The sequence below is a fragment of the Nerophis lumbriciformis genome, linkage group LG20, assembly GCF_033978685.3.
Source record: "Nerophis lumbriciformis linkage group LG20, RoL_Nlum_v2.1, whole genome shotgun sequence".
Lineage (NCBI taxonomy): Eukaryota > Metazoa > Chordata > Actinopteri > Syngnathiformes > Syngnathidae > Nerophis > Nerophis lumbriciformis.
Window position 1 is genome coordinate 31,882,204 of NC_084567.2, and position 18,105 is coordinate 31,900,308.

Genomic DNA, 18,105 nt, shown 5'->3' on the forward strand with positions numbered 1-18,105 from the left:
GCCTGTGCATCGGCTGGGAACATCTCTACGCTGCTGACCCGTCTCCGCTCGGGATGGTGTCCTGCTGGCCCCACTATGGACTGGACTCTTACTATTATGTTGGATCCACTATGGACTGGACTCTCACAATATTATGTCAGACCCACTCGACATCCATTGCTTTCGGTCTCCCCTAGAGGGTGGGGGTTACCCACATATGCGGTCCTCTCCAAGGTTTCTCATAGTCATTCACATCGACGTCCCACTGGGGTGAGTTTTTCCTTGCCCGTATGTGGGCTTTGTACCGAGGATGTCGTTGTGGCTTGTGCAGCCCTTTGAGACACTTGTGATTTAGGGCTATATAAATAAAGATTGATTGATTGATTGATTGATATTTGCCTGTAAACCTTTCAGAATATGGCCAAATTTGCACAGATGCAGGCAAATAAACCGTAGCCTGACTCCAGATCACCACCTGAAACGTGGAAGCGCTTATGGGTCACGTGATTGCAATCCAGCAATATAGTAAGTTAATACAAATCAGGAGTACATCACTCTGCTGTTCCGGCACTAAAAGACATACAGATTACTAGGGGTGTGGGAAAAAATTTGATTCGAATTCAAATCGCCATTCTCACGTTGTACGATTCAGTATCGATTCTCATTTTTCAAAAATCTTTTTTTTTTTTTAATTAATCAATCCAACAAAACAATACACAGCAATACCATAACAATGCAATCCAGTTCCAAAACCAAACCCGACCCAGCGACACTCAGAACAGCAATAAACAGAGCAATTGAGAGGAGACACAAACACGACACAGAACAATCCAAAAGTAGTGAAACAAAAATGAATATTATCAACAACAATATCAATATTAGTAACAATTTCAACATAGCAGTGATTAAAAATCCCTCATTGACATTTATAAAAATTAAATTAAAAAAATTAAATTAAAAAGAACAATAGTGTCACAGTGGCTTACACTTGCATCGCATCTCATAAGCTTGACAACACACTGTGTCCAATATTTTACACAAAGATAAAATAAGTCATATTTTTGGTTCATTTAATAGTTAAAACAAATTTACATTATTGCAATCAGTTGATAAAACATTGTCCTTTACAATTATAAAAGCTTTTTACAAAAATCTACTACTCTGCTTGCATGTCAGCAGACTGGGGTAGATCCTGCTGAAATCCTATGTATAGAATGAATAGAGAATTGTTTTGAGTCGGGAAAATATCGTTTTTGAATCGAGAATCGAAAAAAATCTATTTATAATCGAAACGTGACCCCAAGAATCGATATCGAATCGAATCGTGGGACGCCCAAAGATGAACAGTGAAAGGTTACAATTACTTGCCCCCCCCCCCAAATAAATTTAACTCACATTTAGTGTCTCTCTGACTTCAAGAGGTTTTCTTTTCCAGCTGCCAACAAGGAGATCAGTCACAGTTTCATTGTAGATTTCCATATAAGATACCCTCAGAAGAAACTTCTTATTCGGACACTGCAGATCAAAGGCAAACCATCAGTAAAAAAATATGTTAAATTATGCAATACAGCATATTTCACATGTACAATATATTTTACATTTTTTTTAATGGTTTGGAACACATCTTCAACAGCCATTGGTATGACACCAGGGGCGTGGCCACTCCCCATCATAGTGAATGTCTTTCCTGAAGATGTCTGGCCATAAGCAAATATGGTGCCTGTTGTGAAAAAACAGACAATGTAATGAATTACTTACAGTGCCTTACAAAAGTGGGCCACCCCTTACATTTCAGCAGCCATGTTATTACAAAGGACAATACTATTAGAAATAAGACTATTTAAGCCTCATAAGTGTACTGCTTGTTAAGTACAATACATTTCAAATCCACTTTCACATTCCCATGCAAATCTAGACAAGTCACTTCTATCACCTTGCTTTATTGAAAGTAAGGCCATTAATTATCTTGCTACTCACTCACTTTGAAAGTTACTTATACAATAACTGCTGTGTTTTAACACATTTTCAGCTGATATTTTATGTATACTCTCTGCACTTCTATGGTATTGTCCCTGCTGTAATAAAAATGGTTGCCATGTAAAGGGTGTACTCACTTGTGTTACTGTCTGACTTACAGACACGTTACGATCACATACCATTGTATCCTTCGACAGTTGAAACAACCAGCGGCTTTGCGATAGCCTGGTAAAGTTGATCGGTTGTTTGTTCCGCGGTGAACACCCGGTCTATTCAAAACAAACAAGTGTAAACTAGATTGCGCTACAATTCTATTCTACTCAACGTTCTCAGATGATTTAGGCAGGAAACCACACCAAAACTGAAGCTCTTTGTTGAGTTGCCATCATCAATCTGATAAATTGATTTCTTATCAGCTTTCCAGAAGAGTTGCACAGGCTCTGTCGTATCTGAATCAACACTTTCTTCTCTGTAACAAAGACAAGTTATTAGATATTCTTAAAAGCAAAAATACAAGTGTGAAAAAAGCAGGAACCAGAGGAGCATGTGTCAAGTGCTTTGAACAAACATCTGCTAATAACTGGGGCTTTACAGATTGAATATGCTTGTGACAGACCTGATTGTGTTTTGTAAATAGTATGTAGGACTTTTAGGTCCTTCAAAGTAAAGGTTTGACTGTAGCTGATCAGTGGATTGACATTTTCTACTTGGAACTGAAGTAGTACAGTACACATTTCTCAGTTGCCTATCAAAAAAGGTCCAAAAATATATATTTACCAACGTTTCTTGTTTTGGTTGCAATTCGCAGTGGTGTACGACTGATATCTTGTCACAGAATTTTTTGCGTTTGAATTTTGTGAACTGAATTTTTGCATTTTCTGTGCTTATTCAATATGGATTTGTGAGTAAAGTGAGTGTTTAAAAATTCAGAGTGTTACCGTATTTTTCGGAGTATAAGTCGCACCAGCCGAAAATGCATAATAAAGAAGGAAAAAAACATATATAAGTCGCACTGGAGTATAAGTCGCATTTTTTGGGGGAAATTCATTTGATACAACCCAACACCAAGAATAGACATTTGAAAGGCAATTTAAAATAAATAAAGAATAGTGAACAACAGGCTGAATAAGTGTACGTTATATGAGGCATAAATAACCAACTGAGAACGTGCCTGGTAAAAGTCATTCAAATAACTATAACATATAGAACATGCTATACGTTTACCAAACAATCTGTCACTCCTAATCGCTAAATCCGATGAAATCTTATACGTCTAGTCTCTTACGTGAATGAGCTAAATAATATCATTTGATATTTTACGGTAATGTGTTAATAATTTCACACATAAGTTGCTCCTGAGTAGAAGTCGCACCCCCGGCCAAACTATGAAAAAAACTGATTTATAGTCCGAAAAATACGGTTAGTGTTTTAAAATTTGGTTTATAATCCCATGCATACCCTCCATGTGATGCATACTACAGGGCTGTTTTTACCTAACTGACTGGCAGGTGCTCATGGAGCGGACATTGATGGGCTCACAGAGTGCATCACAGACTATATCAATTTCTGTGTTGACTCAAATGTCCCATCAGGGACGCTCACCTGCTACCCAAACAACAAGCCGTGGGTGACCAAGGACATCAAAGCCCTACTGAATGAGAAGAAGAGGGCATTCAATGCTGGTAACAGGGAGGAGGTGAAAAGAGTTCAGGGGCTGCTGAAGACCAAACTCAGGGAGGCCAAGGATAACTACAGGAGGAAGCTGGAAGGAAGCTGAAGGACTACAACATGTAAGCGGTTTGGAGAGGTATGCAGACCATCACCGGCCGCAAACCGTCGGGGGGTAGGGGGGTGGACGGAGACAAAGAGAGGGCCAGTGAGCTAAACCAGTTCTTTAACAGGTTTGACACAGTGGCTCCGACAAGCTCCTACCTTGACCTTGACACCCCTGCTTTAGAGCTTCAATCAATACGTGTTTTAGAGTATAATTACACTAATAAACTGTTCCTTTATAAAACACTACTGCAGTGATTCTATAAACGGGGGTATGCCAAAGAATCACTTGATTAAAGTAGTGTTTGAGTTTCCTATATTTTAAATGCAGTATTACTGTTAAAACGGTGGTCAAAAAAATGAAATATACTGGTTAAATAAAACCTCTGCCTTGTTTTAATGAATACTTTGGTCGACTACAATACTGTATTGTAATGTTGTCAATATAGTGGTACTTGGAGAGCACAGTCTCTTCTGAGTTAGGACTTGGTGAAAAAGTTTGTGAACCACTGCATTACTGGTTGTGTAGTGTTACGCGACAGGCCCACGGGTGTCGCTATCACGGAAGGCTTAAAATTCCATGACTTTTCCAGTTTTTTTTTTATTCTCTTACGAACCCTGATGTTACAACTTCTACTGGGTACAACACTGATTAGAATGGGCACTGCTGCCATGTCACTGTTAGCCTTTACTTAGGTCGGGGGTCAGCCACCCGCGGCTCTTTAGTGCCGCCCTGGAGCATTTTTTTAAAAAGGATTGAAAATGGAAAAAGATGTGGGGGGAAACAATGTTTTTGTTTTAGTATGTTTTTTGTTTGAGGACAAACATGACACAAACCTTCCCAATTGTTAGAAAGCCCACTGTTTAATATGTTTGTGTGTATGCTTCACTGATGAGAGTATATGTTGGGGACAGTGTGGCGCGGTTGGAAGAGTGGCCGTGCCAGCAACCTGAGGGTTCCTGGTTCAATCCCCACCTTCTACCAACTTAGTCACATCCGTTGTGTCCTTGAGCAAGACACTTCACCCTTGTTACTGATGGGTAAATGTGTGTGAATGGGTGAATGTGGAAATAGTGTCAAAGAGCTTTGAGTACCTTGAAGGTAGAAAAGCGCTATACAAGTATAACCCATTTACCATTTTGGTGAACATCATTTTGCCCTACTAATTTCAGCCGTTCTTGAACTCACCATAGTGTGAACTGTTTGTTTACATGTAAACTCTTCCACTCCTTTGCCTCATTTTATCCACCAAGTTTCATGTTGTGCGTAAATGCACAAAGGTGCACTTCTTTGATGTTATTGACTTGTTGGAGTGCCAATCAGGCATATTTGGTCACTGCATGACTGCAAGCTAATCAATGCTAACATGCCATTTATGCTAGATGTATGTACATATTGCATCATTATGCCTCGTTTGTAGGTATATTTGAGCTCATTTAATATCCTTTACTTTGATCCTCTTTGTATTCATTTAGTTTTGCATGTCTCATGACACATTATCCGTATGTAATATTGGCTGCATTTCAGATAGTTGTTTTGTGTGCCATGTTGTTCCAGACCACAGCAAACATTACCTAGCTTGCCAAGGATTGTAATAAATCCATTAAAAGAAGACAGCTTTCCGCTTCCTTTAGCTTGGACACACACATTTATACATTTGGCAAATAAAAGCCAGTAATTTCCAGGAGTTAGCTCACCGTCTGTGTAGCCTCTGATTTACTAAGGGTTTCCAATGTTTTAAAAATGTGTAGAATAAATGTTAAATTTCAACATTTCTGTCAACGAAGATTTGCTTCAGCCTGCGACACATTGTCATTTTGATAGAATCAGAATCAGAAGAGTTTTTATTGCCATTGTTTGAGAACGGGTTCACAAACTAGGAATTTTACTCGGCGCAATCGTGCAACATAAAACACATATAACACAGAATAGAATAACATGAGCTGTAACTGAGCTACCAGATCTTGTTATTGTTCATGTGTCTGATGGCAGAGGGGTAAAAACTGTTCAGGTGGCGGGAGGTGTGGGTCTGGATGGACCGTAGTCTCCTGCCTGAGGGGAGAGGGGAGAATAGTTTGTGTCCAGGGTGAGAAGAGTCAGCTGTGATCCGACCCACACGCCTCCTGGTCCTGGAGGAGAACAGGTCCTGGAGGGGTAGGAGTTTGCAGCCAATCACCTTCTCAGCAGCACGTACCATGCGCTTCAGTCGATGCTTGTCCCGGACTGTGGCGCCGGGGAACCACACGGTGATGGAGGAGGTGAGAATGGACTCTATGATTGCTGAGTAGAACTGCACCAGCATCTTGGTCGGCAACTTCAGTTTTTTCAGCTGCCGCAGGACGTACATCCTCTGCTGGGCCTTCTTGATGAGGGAGCTGATGGTCGGCTCCCACTTGAGGTCCTGGGTGATGGTGGTGCCCAAGAAACGGATGGAGTCCACAATGGAGACGGGGGTGGGAGCGTCAATCAGGGTGAGGGGGGGTGGTGGGGATTTGACTTTCCTGAAGTCCAAGATCATCTGCACTGTTTTCTGGGCGTTCAGCTCCAGGATGTTGAGGCTGCACCAGGACGCCAGCCGGTCCACCCCTCTCCTGTAGGCGGACTCGTCGCCATCCGAGATGAGCCCGATGAGAGTAGTGTCACCCGCAAACTTGAGCAGCTTTACCGACTGGTGACTGGAGGTGCAGCAGGGGGAAAGTACACAGCCCTGAGGAGTACCAGTGTTTGTGGTTCCACTGTCAGAGACAATCTTCCCCAGCCGCACGTGCTGTCTTCTGTCCATCAGGAAGTCATTGATCCAACTGCAGAGGGAGTCGGGCACGCTGAGCTGGTAGAGCTTGTCTCGTAGAAGTCCAGGGAGGATGGTGTTGAAGGCAGAGCTGAAGTCCACAAATTGGATCCTGGCGTAGGTTCCTGGGGAGTCCAGATGCTCCAGGATGAAGTGGAGGGCCAGGTTCACTGCATCATCCACAGACCTGTTGGCTCTGTAGGCGAACTGCAGTGGGTCCAGGACGGGGGCGGTGATGTCCTTGAGGTGGGGCAGGACCAAGCGCTCAAAGGACTATAATAGCCTACTACTAATAGTAGGCGATAATAGCTAATATAGACACTTACGTCACGTGTTGCCTTCATTATAAGACTTTATAAGAGGTTTTTCATTATTTTTGCGACTCTATACAGATTTGTTTTTTGTATTTTTGGTCCAATATGGGTCTTTCAACGTTTTGGGTTGCCAACCCCTGACTTCGGTTGATCATTAAGTAAAAGCAAAGTTTACACCAAACGGCATTTTTAGTTGCATTTCACCCACACTAAACAAAAAAACTTACCTCTCAATTGTTGGGCGAACCCGAACACAAACCTTAACCGCCGATTCTTCGGCCATTTTCCAGTTTTGAAATCAAATACTTGCTAAACCGTTGACTCTTTGCTTGCCGCGCTCAAAACAACTTTAACTTTGAATTCACACACAGGCGGTGCCTGCCTCCCTTTCTACTCAAACTTTGCTCCCTGATTGGTCAATGTAGCGGCTGGGCGAAACCATTCGCAGACGGGGGTGTTGTAACAAAAACGCCGCAAAATTGTGTAGAAATAGTTTAATATATGTTGTGTATTTGCATGTTTTATGTATAAATAGGGTGCTATATTACAGTAAAGTATGTTTTTGTTTATATTACTAAAAGGTTTAATTATTTGGAACAGTTCATTTAAGCGGAAACGGAAGTCGACGCCTTTTCATATAAAAAGGCAAATTCGGAGCACAGTAGTTCACGTTTAACGTTCCCTAGCCAACAGTGCGAAATAAGTCACCAAATAAAAAAAATATTACAGTATTTGTTGTCATTTAAATCCTTTGGCGTTTTGTGCCCGAGCCTTCAAGTGGCAAAAAACGTATCGATCTGTACGTTACTGGTATCGAAACGATCGGTATTTGGATCGATCCAGCCACCCTTCTATGTTTTTTTTTTTTTTTTCCTTTTTTTATTTTGATAAATCTTTTTTATAATATGCAACATTTAAATACAAGTAAATACATAATAATAATCAAAACAAGTACAGAAACAGTACAAAATAGCACCAGGTGGTTGTAAACTCAATAAATTAAATTAAATTAAATAGAATGCAAATAATATATATATATATATATATATATATATATATATATATATATATATATATGTATATATATATATATATATATATATATATATATATATATATATATATATATATATATATATATAGAACCTCCAGGTTCTGTAACAGCTTCTTCCCTCAAGCCGTAAGACTCTTGAACGCATCATAATTAAATTATCCCCTCAATTCCCCCCAAAATGGATTAACTCGCTGGAATAAAAAAGACAATAAAACATACATCCATAAACGTGGACGCATGTGAAAAAGTGCAATATATTTATTTGTACAGTAATCTATTTATTTATTTATATATATTTATTTATAATATATATATAAATATGTATATTATACATATTAGTTATATATATTTATTTATTTATATATGCACCTTATTGCTTTTTTATCCTGCACTACCATGAGCTTATGTAACGAAATTTCGTTCTTATCTGTGCTATAAAGTTCAAATTTGAATGACAATAAAAAGGAAGTCTAAGTCTAAGTCTAAGTCTAAAAGCCATAGGCTCACACAGGGGCGCCGAAAAGGGGGGGTAAAGGAGACGGATTCTAGGGGCCCATGATGCAGGGGGGCCCAGAGAGGCCCCTAATGATGATGAAATTATAATACAGAAAAAATAATGACACTGTGTTGGGGGCCCTGTAAAGATTCTTTTCATGGGGCCCAAAATCCCTAGCGGCGCCCCTGGGCTCACACATAGTTTTCATAACTGTTTGGTTGTTAAGAAGTAGAAAGCGTTTTAAAGTAAATTTCTAATTCTTTTTTAAAGGCACGAAAAACAGGTCAGGTATTGAAAAACTTATATTTATGAATATAACACTTAGCCAATAGTATAATGAGGTTGCAAAGGTAAAAATTCATTTTCAAATGTTTTCTCATACTGTGTAAATCCAAATAGCACATCTTTAAAACAAAGCACACATTTGTCATGAATATTATCCAGGATTAAATATACAAGGCAACATCCCTAAGACTTAAAGAGCACAGTAACGTTCCCTTGGCAACAGTGCGAAATAAGTAACCAAATAAAAAAAATTACAGTATTTCTTTTCATTCCCTCAGAGTATTTTACTTTTTTTTTTTTTTTTTTTTTAGTTACTTAAGTAAAATACTTTAAAAATAGAATGTGAGGTTACAGTGCACTTGACCTTAAAAAATATAATAATCATAGTTTGAGTTTGTGCCAAATTTGAGGAAAATCTATCAAAGAATTCTTGAGATATGGCTTTAAAAATGTGCAAAGTTAAGACAAAATAAAAATAAAAAAAAGTATAAAAAAAAAACCTGCTGTGACATCAACTTATTGTTTTGTTCATGTAAATATTGTTTTATACTATATTGTGTACGGATTCTAAACTGTAATGCAGTTTTTGTAGTATTTCCATTTTTCGGCATTATTCAATATTTTGATTGATGTCATTTGGGCCAATTAAAATGTTCTTTATTTTATTTTATTTTTTACTTCCTCTCATAACACAGTATCTACTGCATTTCTTAAATGTATAAAACATTATTGTTTAGCAAAATGTACCATGTGTATGTTCAATTGTACAGGTTGCTATTCACTTATTTTGAAGCCTTTTTTTTTTCCTTTTTTTGGGTATGTTTCATGGTTTAAATTCAAATTAAAGTATACCAATGCTAAAATACTTGTCTCAAATGTTAGGTATATGTATTAATGTCAATTTGTGAGAGAGATTCTGTTTCCAGAATGAATGTAAATACATTTACAAGAAAAAACAGCTGCATAAGATTTTCGTTTTTTTGAGATTTATATTTTTATACATTTATGGCTGTGCGGATAACTTTTAACCTATTGTCCACAATGCATTGTCTATGCAAAAATGCAAAAAAAAAAGAGTAGTGCCAGACTTGGGAACGAAAATCCCTATTGGCTTTTTGTGCTCGAGTCATCATGTGCCCAAAACCGTATCGATCACACCGACATTTGTATTGTTACGTTTACTGGTATCGAAACGACCGGTATTTGGATCGATCCAGCCACACTCCAACGTGTTTCCCGGCAGCCGACAATCTTGACGATGACGGTGACGTCACAAAGGTAGCACCTGGGTCTGCCAGCGTCAGTACTCTAGCCATTAGTCTTGCATTCATTCTTTTAACTGCAACACCTTTTGAGTTTGACTACAACAACCTATTTTGCGTATTATGTGTAAATATAAAAAATATATTTATAAGATAATTTGGCAAATTTGACCATAGGCCAGTAAAAAGTAGATTGATGACATATATGATTGTGGTGTTATGGATACAGATCCTGCTCAGGATGCTTCTAATCAGGTTTGCTGTTTTTTTTTTTTACTATTCTCAGATATAATACTGTTGTTTTTGTTTCAAAATTTAAAAAAAAAAACAGTCTCTTAAAGGCCTACTGAAATGATTTTTTTTTATTTAAAGGGGAACATTATCACAATTTCAGAATGGTTAAAACCATTAAAAATCAGTTCCCGGTGGCTTATTATATTTTTCGAAGTTTTTTTCAAAATTTTACCCATCACGCAATATCCCTAAAAAAAGCTTCAAAGTGCCTGATTTTAACCATCGTTATAAACACCCGTCCATTTTCCTGTGATGTCACATAGTGAATACAAACAAACATGGCGGAAAGAACAGCAAGCTATAGTGACATTAGCTCGGCAATTCAACAGATTACGCATGTATTGAAATGGATGGTTGTAGTGTGGAGGCAGGTAGCGAAAACGAAATTGAAGAAGAAACTGAAGCTATTGAGCCATATCGGTTTGAACCGTATGCAAGCGAAACCGACGAAAACGACATGACAGCCAGCGACACGGGAGAAAGCGAGGACGAATTCGGCGATCGCCTTCTAACCAACGATTGGTATGTGTTTGTTTGGCATTAAATGAAACTAACAACTATGAACTAGGTTTACAGCATATGAAATACATTTGGCAACAACATGCACTTTGAGAGTGCAGACAGCCCAATTTTCATCAATTAATATATTCTGTAGACATACCCTCATCCGCACTCTTTTCCTGAAAGCTGATCTGTCCAGTTTTGGAGTTGATGTCAGCAGGCCAGGGAAGCTAAGGTCGATCATCTCCGGTGGCATAAGGGACGGTGTGAGCCAAGACATCCAGGGGGTTGAGCTCGCTCGTCTGCGGGAACAAACTGCCGCCATTGCTTGCCGTGCTACCGAGGTCCTTTGTCCTTGAATTGCTCACACACTCCGGCAGATTCAATGGGGGTCTGGCGGCAGATTTCTTTGACTTTATCGTTGGAAATGCATCTGCTTTGAGTGTCGCAGGATATCCACACATTCTTGCCATCTCTGTCGTAGCATAGCTTTCGTCGGTAAAGTGTGCGGAACAAACGTCCAATTTCTTGCCACTTTCGCATCTTTGGGCCACTGGTGCAACTTGAATCCGTCTCTGTTCGTGTTGTTACACCCTCCGACAACACACCGACGAGGCATGATGTCTCCAAGGTACGGAAAACAGTCGAAAAAATGGAAAATAATGTTTGAGAAAATGGCGGATTGCTTCCCGATGTGACGTCACGTTGTATATATTAGAAAGGCGTTTAATTAGTCAACATTCACCCATTTAGAGTTCGGAAATCGGTTAAAAAAATATATGGTCTTTTTTCTGCAACATCAAGGTATATATTGACGCTTACATAGGTCTGGTGATAATGTTCCCCTTTAAACGGGGATAGCAGATCCATTCTATCTGTCAAACTTGATCATTTCGCGATATTGCCATATTTTTGCTGAAAGGATTTAGTATAGAACAACGACGATAAAGTTCGCAACTTTTGGTCGCTGATAAAAAAAAGCTTTGCCTGTACCGGAAGTAGCGTCACGTCACAAGTTGAACGTCTCCTCACATTTCCCCATTGTTTACACCAGCAGCGAGAGCGATTGGGACTGAGAAAGCGACGATTACCCCATTAATTTGAGCCAGGATGAAAGATTTGTGGATGAAAAACGTGAGAGTGAAGGACTAGAGTGCAGTGCAGGACGCATCTTTTTTCGCTCTGACCGTAACTTAGGTACAAGGGCTCATTGGATTCCACACTCTCTCTTTTTTCTATTGTGGATCACGGATTTGTATTTCAAACCACCTCTGATACTATATCCTCTTGAAAATGAGAGTCGAGAACGCGAAATGGACATTCACAGTGACTTTTATCTCCACGACAATACATCGGCGAAGCACTTTAGCTACGGAGCTAACGTGATAGCATCGGGCTTAACTACAGATAGAAACAAAATAAATAAACCCTTGACTGGAAGGATAGACAGAAAATCAACAATAGTATTAAACCATGGACCTGTAACTACACGGTTAATGCTTTCCAGCCTGGCGAAGCTTAACAATGCTGTTGCTAACGACGCCATTGAATCTAACTTAGCTACGGACCTCGACAGAGCTATGATAAAAACATTAGCTCTCCACCTACGCCAACCCTCATCTGCTCATCAACACCGAAGCTCACCTGCGTTCCAGCGATCGACGGAGCGATGAAGGACTTCACCCGATCATCGATGCGGTCGGCGGCTAGCGTCGGATAGCGCGTCTGCTATCCACGTCAAAGTCCTCCTGGTTGTGATGCTGTAGCCAGACGCTAATACACCGATCGCATCTACAGCTTTGTTCTTTGCAGTCTCCATTGTTCATTAAACAAATTGCAAAAGATTCACCAACACAGATGTCCAAAATAATGTGGAATTTTGCGATGAAAACTGAGCTTTTTGTATTGGATACAATGGCGTCCCAATATTTGCGTTTCAACCATCGACCTCACGCGCATACGTCATCATACTTAGACGTTTTCAACCGGAAGTTTCGCAGGAAATTTAAAATTGCACTTTATAAGTTAACCCGGCCGTATTGGCATGTGTTGCAATGTTAAGATTTCATCATTGATATATAAACTACCAGACTGCGTGGTCTGTAGTAGTGGGTTTCAGTAGGCCTTTAAATGTAACTTAGATATTGGGTTTCACTATGTAAAGCGCTTTGAGTCGCTAGAGAAAAGCGCTATATAAATATAATTCACTTCACTTCACTACTTGGACTTTCCCTGACCACATGGCAACAGCTGCCTCCAAAGGGACGGGGGTCGTAACAGCCATCGCCTTTGATTACAAAACAGTTCAAAAGAAAAGGTCAGTTCAAAATAGAGGTCGTAAAAGAGTTCTAAAAGAGGTTCGTAAAAGAGTTCAAAAAAGCGGTACCTGGAGGGGAGTCTGGTCCTGCTTCCTCTTCGCTTTTGTAGTTCTTGGGTCAAGACAATATATTTCTGTTGATTACAATACATGAAAGAACCAGAACACCTTCATGTTGCTTCCCCCCCTACACAGTGGAGTTTTACAAGCCTTCTTCTTGGTAGGTTCAAAGACAGCTTTTGACTTCTCGCCGGGAACTCATTTCAACACAAAGTATTGTGATAACTTAGATACAATTATTCTAACATGCAGTTTCTGTCCCTACCGAGCAGCGGGTGCTGCTGAGCACTCACAGGCGGACACACTTCGCACTAGCCTCACGCCAGTCCCAGCTAGCGAGCTATCTAGGTAGCAAGCTGCACATAAAGGCAGATAATTTGAATGTTTTTAAATGTTTTATTATATTTTTTATTGAACAACAAACATACATTTATTCACTCTCAATTTACCGGTCGATCTACGTTCCCATCCTCACCTATGGTCATGAGCTTTGGGTTATGACCGAAAGGACAAGATCACAGGTAGTGGTGGTGTTCTCCCTTAGAGATAGGGTGAGAAGCTCTGCCATCCGGGGGGAGCTCAAAGTAAAGCCGCTCCTCCACATGGAGAGGAGCCAGATGAGGTGGTTCGGGCATCTGGTCAGGATGCCACCCGAACGCCTCCCTAGGGAGGTGTTTAGGGCACGTCCGACCGGTAGGAGGCCACGGGGAAGACCCAGGACACGTTGAGAAGACTATGTCTCCCGGCTGGCCTGGGAACGCCTTGGGATCCCCCTGGAAGAGCTGGACGAAGTGGCTGGGGAGAGGGAAGTCTAGGCTTCCCTGCTTAGGCTGCTGCCCCTGCGACCCGACCTCGGATAAGTGGAAGAAGATGGATGGATGGATAACATACATTTATAATGCACACAAATGCACGCAGGTGTACAAACTATTGTCATTAGTGGCAACGATTGGAGCTACATCTGCAGGTGTAGAGAGGAGCTTCTCCTATTTAAAGTGGCTCAAGTCTTACACCCGCAACACCATGGGCCAAGGTCGTTTAAGCAGCCTAGCTCTGCCGGCCATTGAGAGGACACTTGTCAAATCCCTGAAAAAGACGCCTTCTTGGTACGACAGGGTCACAGTCTGACCACTTTCTTAAAATGGAACGGAGGGTAGAATTTACGTATAAATGAACCAACACATTTTATGATGTAGGCCGAAATTGAGCTTCCCCTCCACTAGGCCACGTACTCAGTGGCCTAGTGGTTAGAGTGTCCGCCCTGAGATCGGTAGGTTGTGAGTTCAAACCCCGGCCGAGTCATACCAAAGACGATAAAAATGGGATCCATTACCTCCCTGCTTGGCACTCAGCACCAAGGGTTGGAATTGAGGGTTGAATCACCAAAAATGATTCCCGGGCGCGGCACCGCTGCTGCCCACTGCTCCCCTCACCTCCCAGGGGGTGAACAAGGGGATGGGTCGAATGCAGAGGACACGTTTCACCACGCCTAGTGTGTGTGTGACTATCATTGGAACTTTAACTTTAACTTAACTTTAGAGACCAGCATCCGCCACTGCTGACTATTCAACATTCAAACTATTTTGACATCCATACTACATTCTGTCAGCAGTTCAACTTCAGCATTGGAGCATTCACACGCAATTCCTTCAGGAATTGCCTCATCTCGTTTATTTATTGACATTCTACATGCGCTTCTTCACGCACAACGGGGCCCGCCCCTTGCATCGTGTGGCCTTCTGCACAACCCATGTTCTGAGTTTGGGGCACTGCCAGCACACCGAAAATCTGCATCATTTTATGAATATTATAACTGTTAGAATAATTGTATCTATGTTATCACAAAAACTTTGTGTTTTAATGAGTTCCCAGCGAGAAGCCAAAACATGTCTTTGGCCCTACCAAGAAGAAGGCTTGTAAAACTCCACTGTGTAGGGGGAAGCAACATGAAGGTGTTCTGTTTTCTTTCATGTATGGTAATCAACAGAAATATATTGTTTTAACCCAAGGACTACAAAGCGAAGAGAAGGCAGGATCTGCCCAAGTTCCAGACACTGCTTTTTTGAACTCTCTTCCGAACCTCTTTTTTAAGTCTTTTACGAACCTTTCTTTTAACTGTTTTACGACCTTTTCTGTGAACTGTTCTGTGACCAAAGGCAACGCTGTTTACGACCCACGTCCCTTTGGAAGCAGCTGTCGCCATGTGGTCCGGGAAAGTCCAAATAAAGGGGGAGGCGTACAATCTTTCGCCCAGTGACGTGCGGTGAGGTTCATGGCTGGTGAGGCACTGACTTCATCACAGTCAGATTTACAAACATATGAACCCTAAAGAGTATCTTATTCACCATTTGATTGGCAGCAGTTAACGGGTTATGTTTAAAAGATCATACCAGCATTCTTCCCTGCTTGGCACTCAGCATCAAGGGTTGGAATTGGGGGTTAAATCACCAAAAATTATTCCCGGGCGTGGCGCCGCTGCTGCCCACTGCTCCCCTCACCTCCCAGGGGGTGATCAAGGGGATGGGTCAAATGCAGAGGACACATTTCACCACACCTAGTGTGTGTGTGACAATCATTGGTACTTTAACTTAACTTTAACTTTACACATACAAACTGTAGCACACAAAAAAGCACATTTAATTAAAAAAACGTTATTATGGTCTTACCTTTACTTATAAGTGCGGGAACAGTGGTGTTCGTGTTGGAGGAGTTGTGAATGAATGAAATATGAAATCAGTGCTGCAGTCTGCAGGTGTACCGAATGTTGTGTCCCTGCAGTCGTTCACGGCTCCTCCGGCGCGAGCATTGTTGTTTTTGCACTTTTTGGCTTCTTGTTAAGTGACTTTTTTTGGGTGGATTCGGTCTTGCACGTGGAGGGTTTGGGTGTGGGCTTTGGTTGGTGTGGCGCTCCCGTCGGGGGGTGCATTCTGCGGCGGGGGTGCATTAACCGGCACCAGGAGGCGGGATTACTGCCAGCCTCACACAGTGCGTCTTCGCAGCAGTTTTATGATTGCTCAGCACAAGAAATACGTTACACACATACAGTTGTTGACAAAATACACTGTACATTATATACCTCAGCTAACTAAACTATGGAAATGTATAATATAATTCAAATAGCAATACGGTCTCACTGCACAGCAGGCCAGCAGTTAGCCGAGTCCGCAATCCATGTTGAGGCACAACTGAGTGACGTGCCTCAACTGGCTGCTGACTCACCGCACCGTCTCTTCTCAGTATTTGAACGGCAAATGTGAAAATTCAGCGATTTTGAATAAAAATAATCTAAAACGGGTGAAGTTAAATGGAAAATAACTCTATAGTATAATCACTGAATACATATAACAATTTAATTATTTTTTTTCTTTTTACATTTTTTTTCTTTCCATGATGGCAGGTGAGGCCAGAGCGTACTGGAGACTGTACCACAGTACAGACCAGACGTTTCTCCTCAAATTGAGCCAAATTTAATTCTGTCTCTGTTTGATTCTTTGCTCCTTGTCCTGTTTAATAGATGTCATCAGTGTTTGAACCTGACAATAACATTTGTTAAAAAAAAAAAAAAAAAAGCACTAGTGGTGAGAAACTAGTGAAATACTTGTTGTTTACATGTGCAGGATGAGGAGGACACAGACGACATTAAAAAGTCACTACCTGTTGACATGTACTACGATTATGAAGAGCTTTACTCCAAGCCCTTCATCACACCGGAGTCGGAACTACCCGAGAACCTCATCCTCCTCTCGTAAATTATTTTGTAAATCTTTCACAAAACGCCGTAAGAACAAACTTTCACCTGACCTCATTTCCTTTTTCTGGAAGGCACTCGTTTGGCTACGACTGTCAGCGCAGAGAAAACCTGCAGCTGCTGGACGATACAACACTGATCTATATAGCCGGTCAGCTGCTCATCCTGCTGGATGTTTCCACCAGGCAGCAGAGATACCTGCGCTCCTGCAGTGGTGGAGGAATCGGCGCAATCGGGGTAAGAAAACATCGTTCTTAGCTCCGACGGTAGTGCGGCCGTCCAGAAGCTTGAGGGTTCCTGGTACGAATACAGCTTCCGCTTTCCTAGTCACTGCCAATATGTGCTTGAGCAAGACACTTCACCCACCTTGCCTCCAGTGCTGCTCACTTTGGTGTATGAATGCAAACAAATACTTGGTAGTGGTCGGCCGGGCCATTGATGCAAATTGGCAGCCATGTTTCCGTCAGTCTACCCTATGTAGTTTGTGTGTGTGTTTAGGTAAACCCAAGCAGAGAGTATTTTGCTGTGGCAGAGAAGGGAGTCAAGCCCCTCTTGATAGTATATGAATACCCTTCAATAAAAACATACCGCATCCTCAGAGGTAAGTAGGACCAAGATCCAGCATTGTTGATGGAGTGGTTGTGTGTGTGGTCATGTGTAAGTGTAACCTATGTCTGTGTAGATGGTACGGATCTTGCGTTCAGCTCTGTCAACTTTAACATTGACGGTAGTCTCCTGGCCAGCCTGGGCAGTGCACCTGACTACATGTTGACAGTGTGGAACTGGAGGCAAGAGGAAGTGATGCTCAGGTGCAAAGCCATTTCTCAGGAGGTCTACAAAGTCAGCTTCTCCCCGTACAACCCTGGACTACTGACGTCATCAGGATCGGGACACATCAAGTAACGAAAGACACACTGTATCCTCCAAACTAGAGATGTCCGATAATGGCTTTGTTGCCCATATCCGATATTCCGATATTGTCCAACTCTTAATTACCGATTCCGATATCAACCGATACCGATATATCATACTTGCCAACCCTCCCGGATTTTCGGGGAGACTCCCGAAATTCAGCGCCTCTCCCGAAAACCTCCCGGGACAAATTTTCTCCCGAAAATCTCCCGAAATTCAGGCACACAATATAAACAGCGTACCTGCCCAATGACGTTATAACTGTAGAATGATCGAGGGCGAGTTCTTGGTTTCTTATGTGGGTTTATTGTTAGGCAGTTTCATTAACGTCCTCCCAGCGCGGT

The 18,105-nt window shown here is 41.4% G+C and overlaps 2 protein-coding genes across 4 annotated transcripts in view; one reads left to right on the plus strand and one right to left on the minus strand.

Annotated features, from left to right (window-relative positions):
- cenpe (centromere protein E) overlaps nt 1–7,190 on the minus strand; it is a 91,469-nt gene extending 84,279 nt beyond the window's left edge. The window contains exons 1-5 of the mRNA XM_061980810.2: nt 7,060–7,190; nt 2,313–2,425; nt 2,136–2,225; nt 1,578–1,699; nt 1,375–1,494 (exon numbers count right to left, since the gene is read on the minus strand). Coding sequence (XP_061836794.2) covers nt 1,375–1,494; nt 1,578–1,699; nt 2,136–2,225; nt 2,313–2,425; nt 7,060–7,115 — 501 coding nt within the window. The 5' untranslated portion in view covers nt 7,116–7,190. The remainder of the gene's footprint in view (nt 1–1,374; nt 1,495–1,577; nt 1,700–2,135; nt 2,226–2,312; nt 2,426–7,059) is intronic.
- Nucleotides 7,191–9,966: 2,776 nt separating this feature from the next.
- Nucleotides 9,967–18,105, plus strand: part of LOC133619650 (cilia- and flagella-associated protein 44-like) — a 79,290-nt gene continuing 71,151 nt past the window's right edge. For all 3 annotated transcript variants that reach the window (XR_009817454.2, XM_061980815.2, XM_061980816.2), the window contains exons 1-5: nt 9,967–10,184; nt 16,719–16,846; nt 16,924–17,086; nt 17,348–17,450; nt 17,532–17,748. Coding sequence is in view for 2 of the 3 variants with exons in the window: in XM_061980815.2 (XP_061836799.2) it covers nt 10,149–10,184; nt 16,719–16,846; nt 16,924–17,086; nt 17,348–17,450; nt 17,532–17,748 (647 nt within the window). In the remaining variant the exon portion in view is untranslated. The remainder of the gene's footprint in view (nt 10,185–16,718; nt 16,847–16,923; nt 17,087–17,347; nt 17,451–17,531; nt 17,749–18,105) is intronic.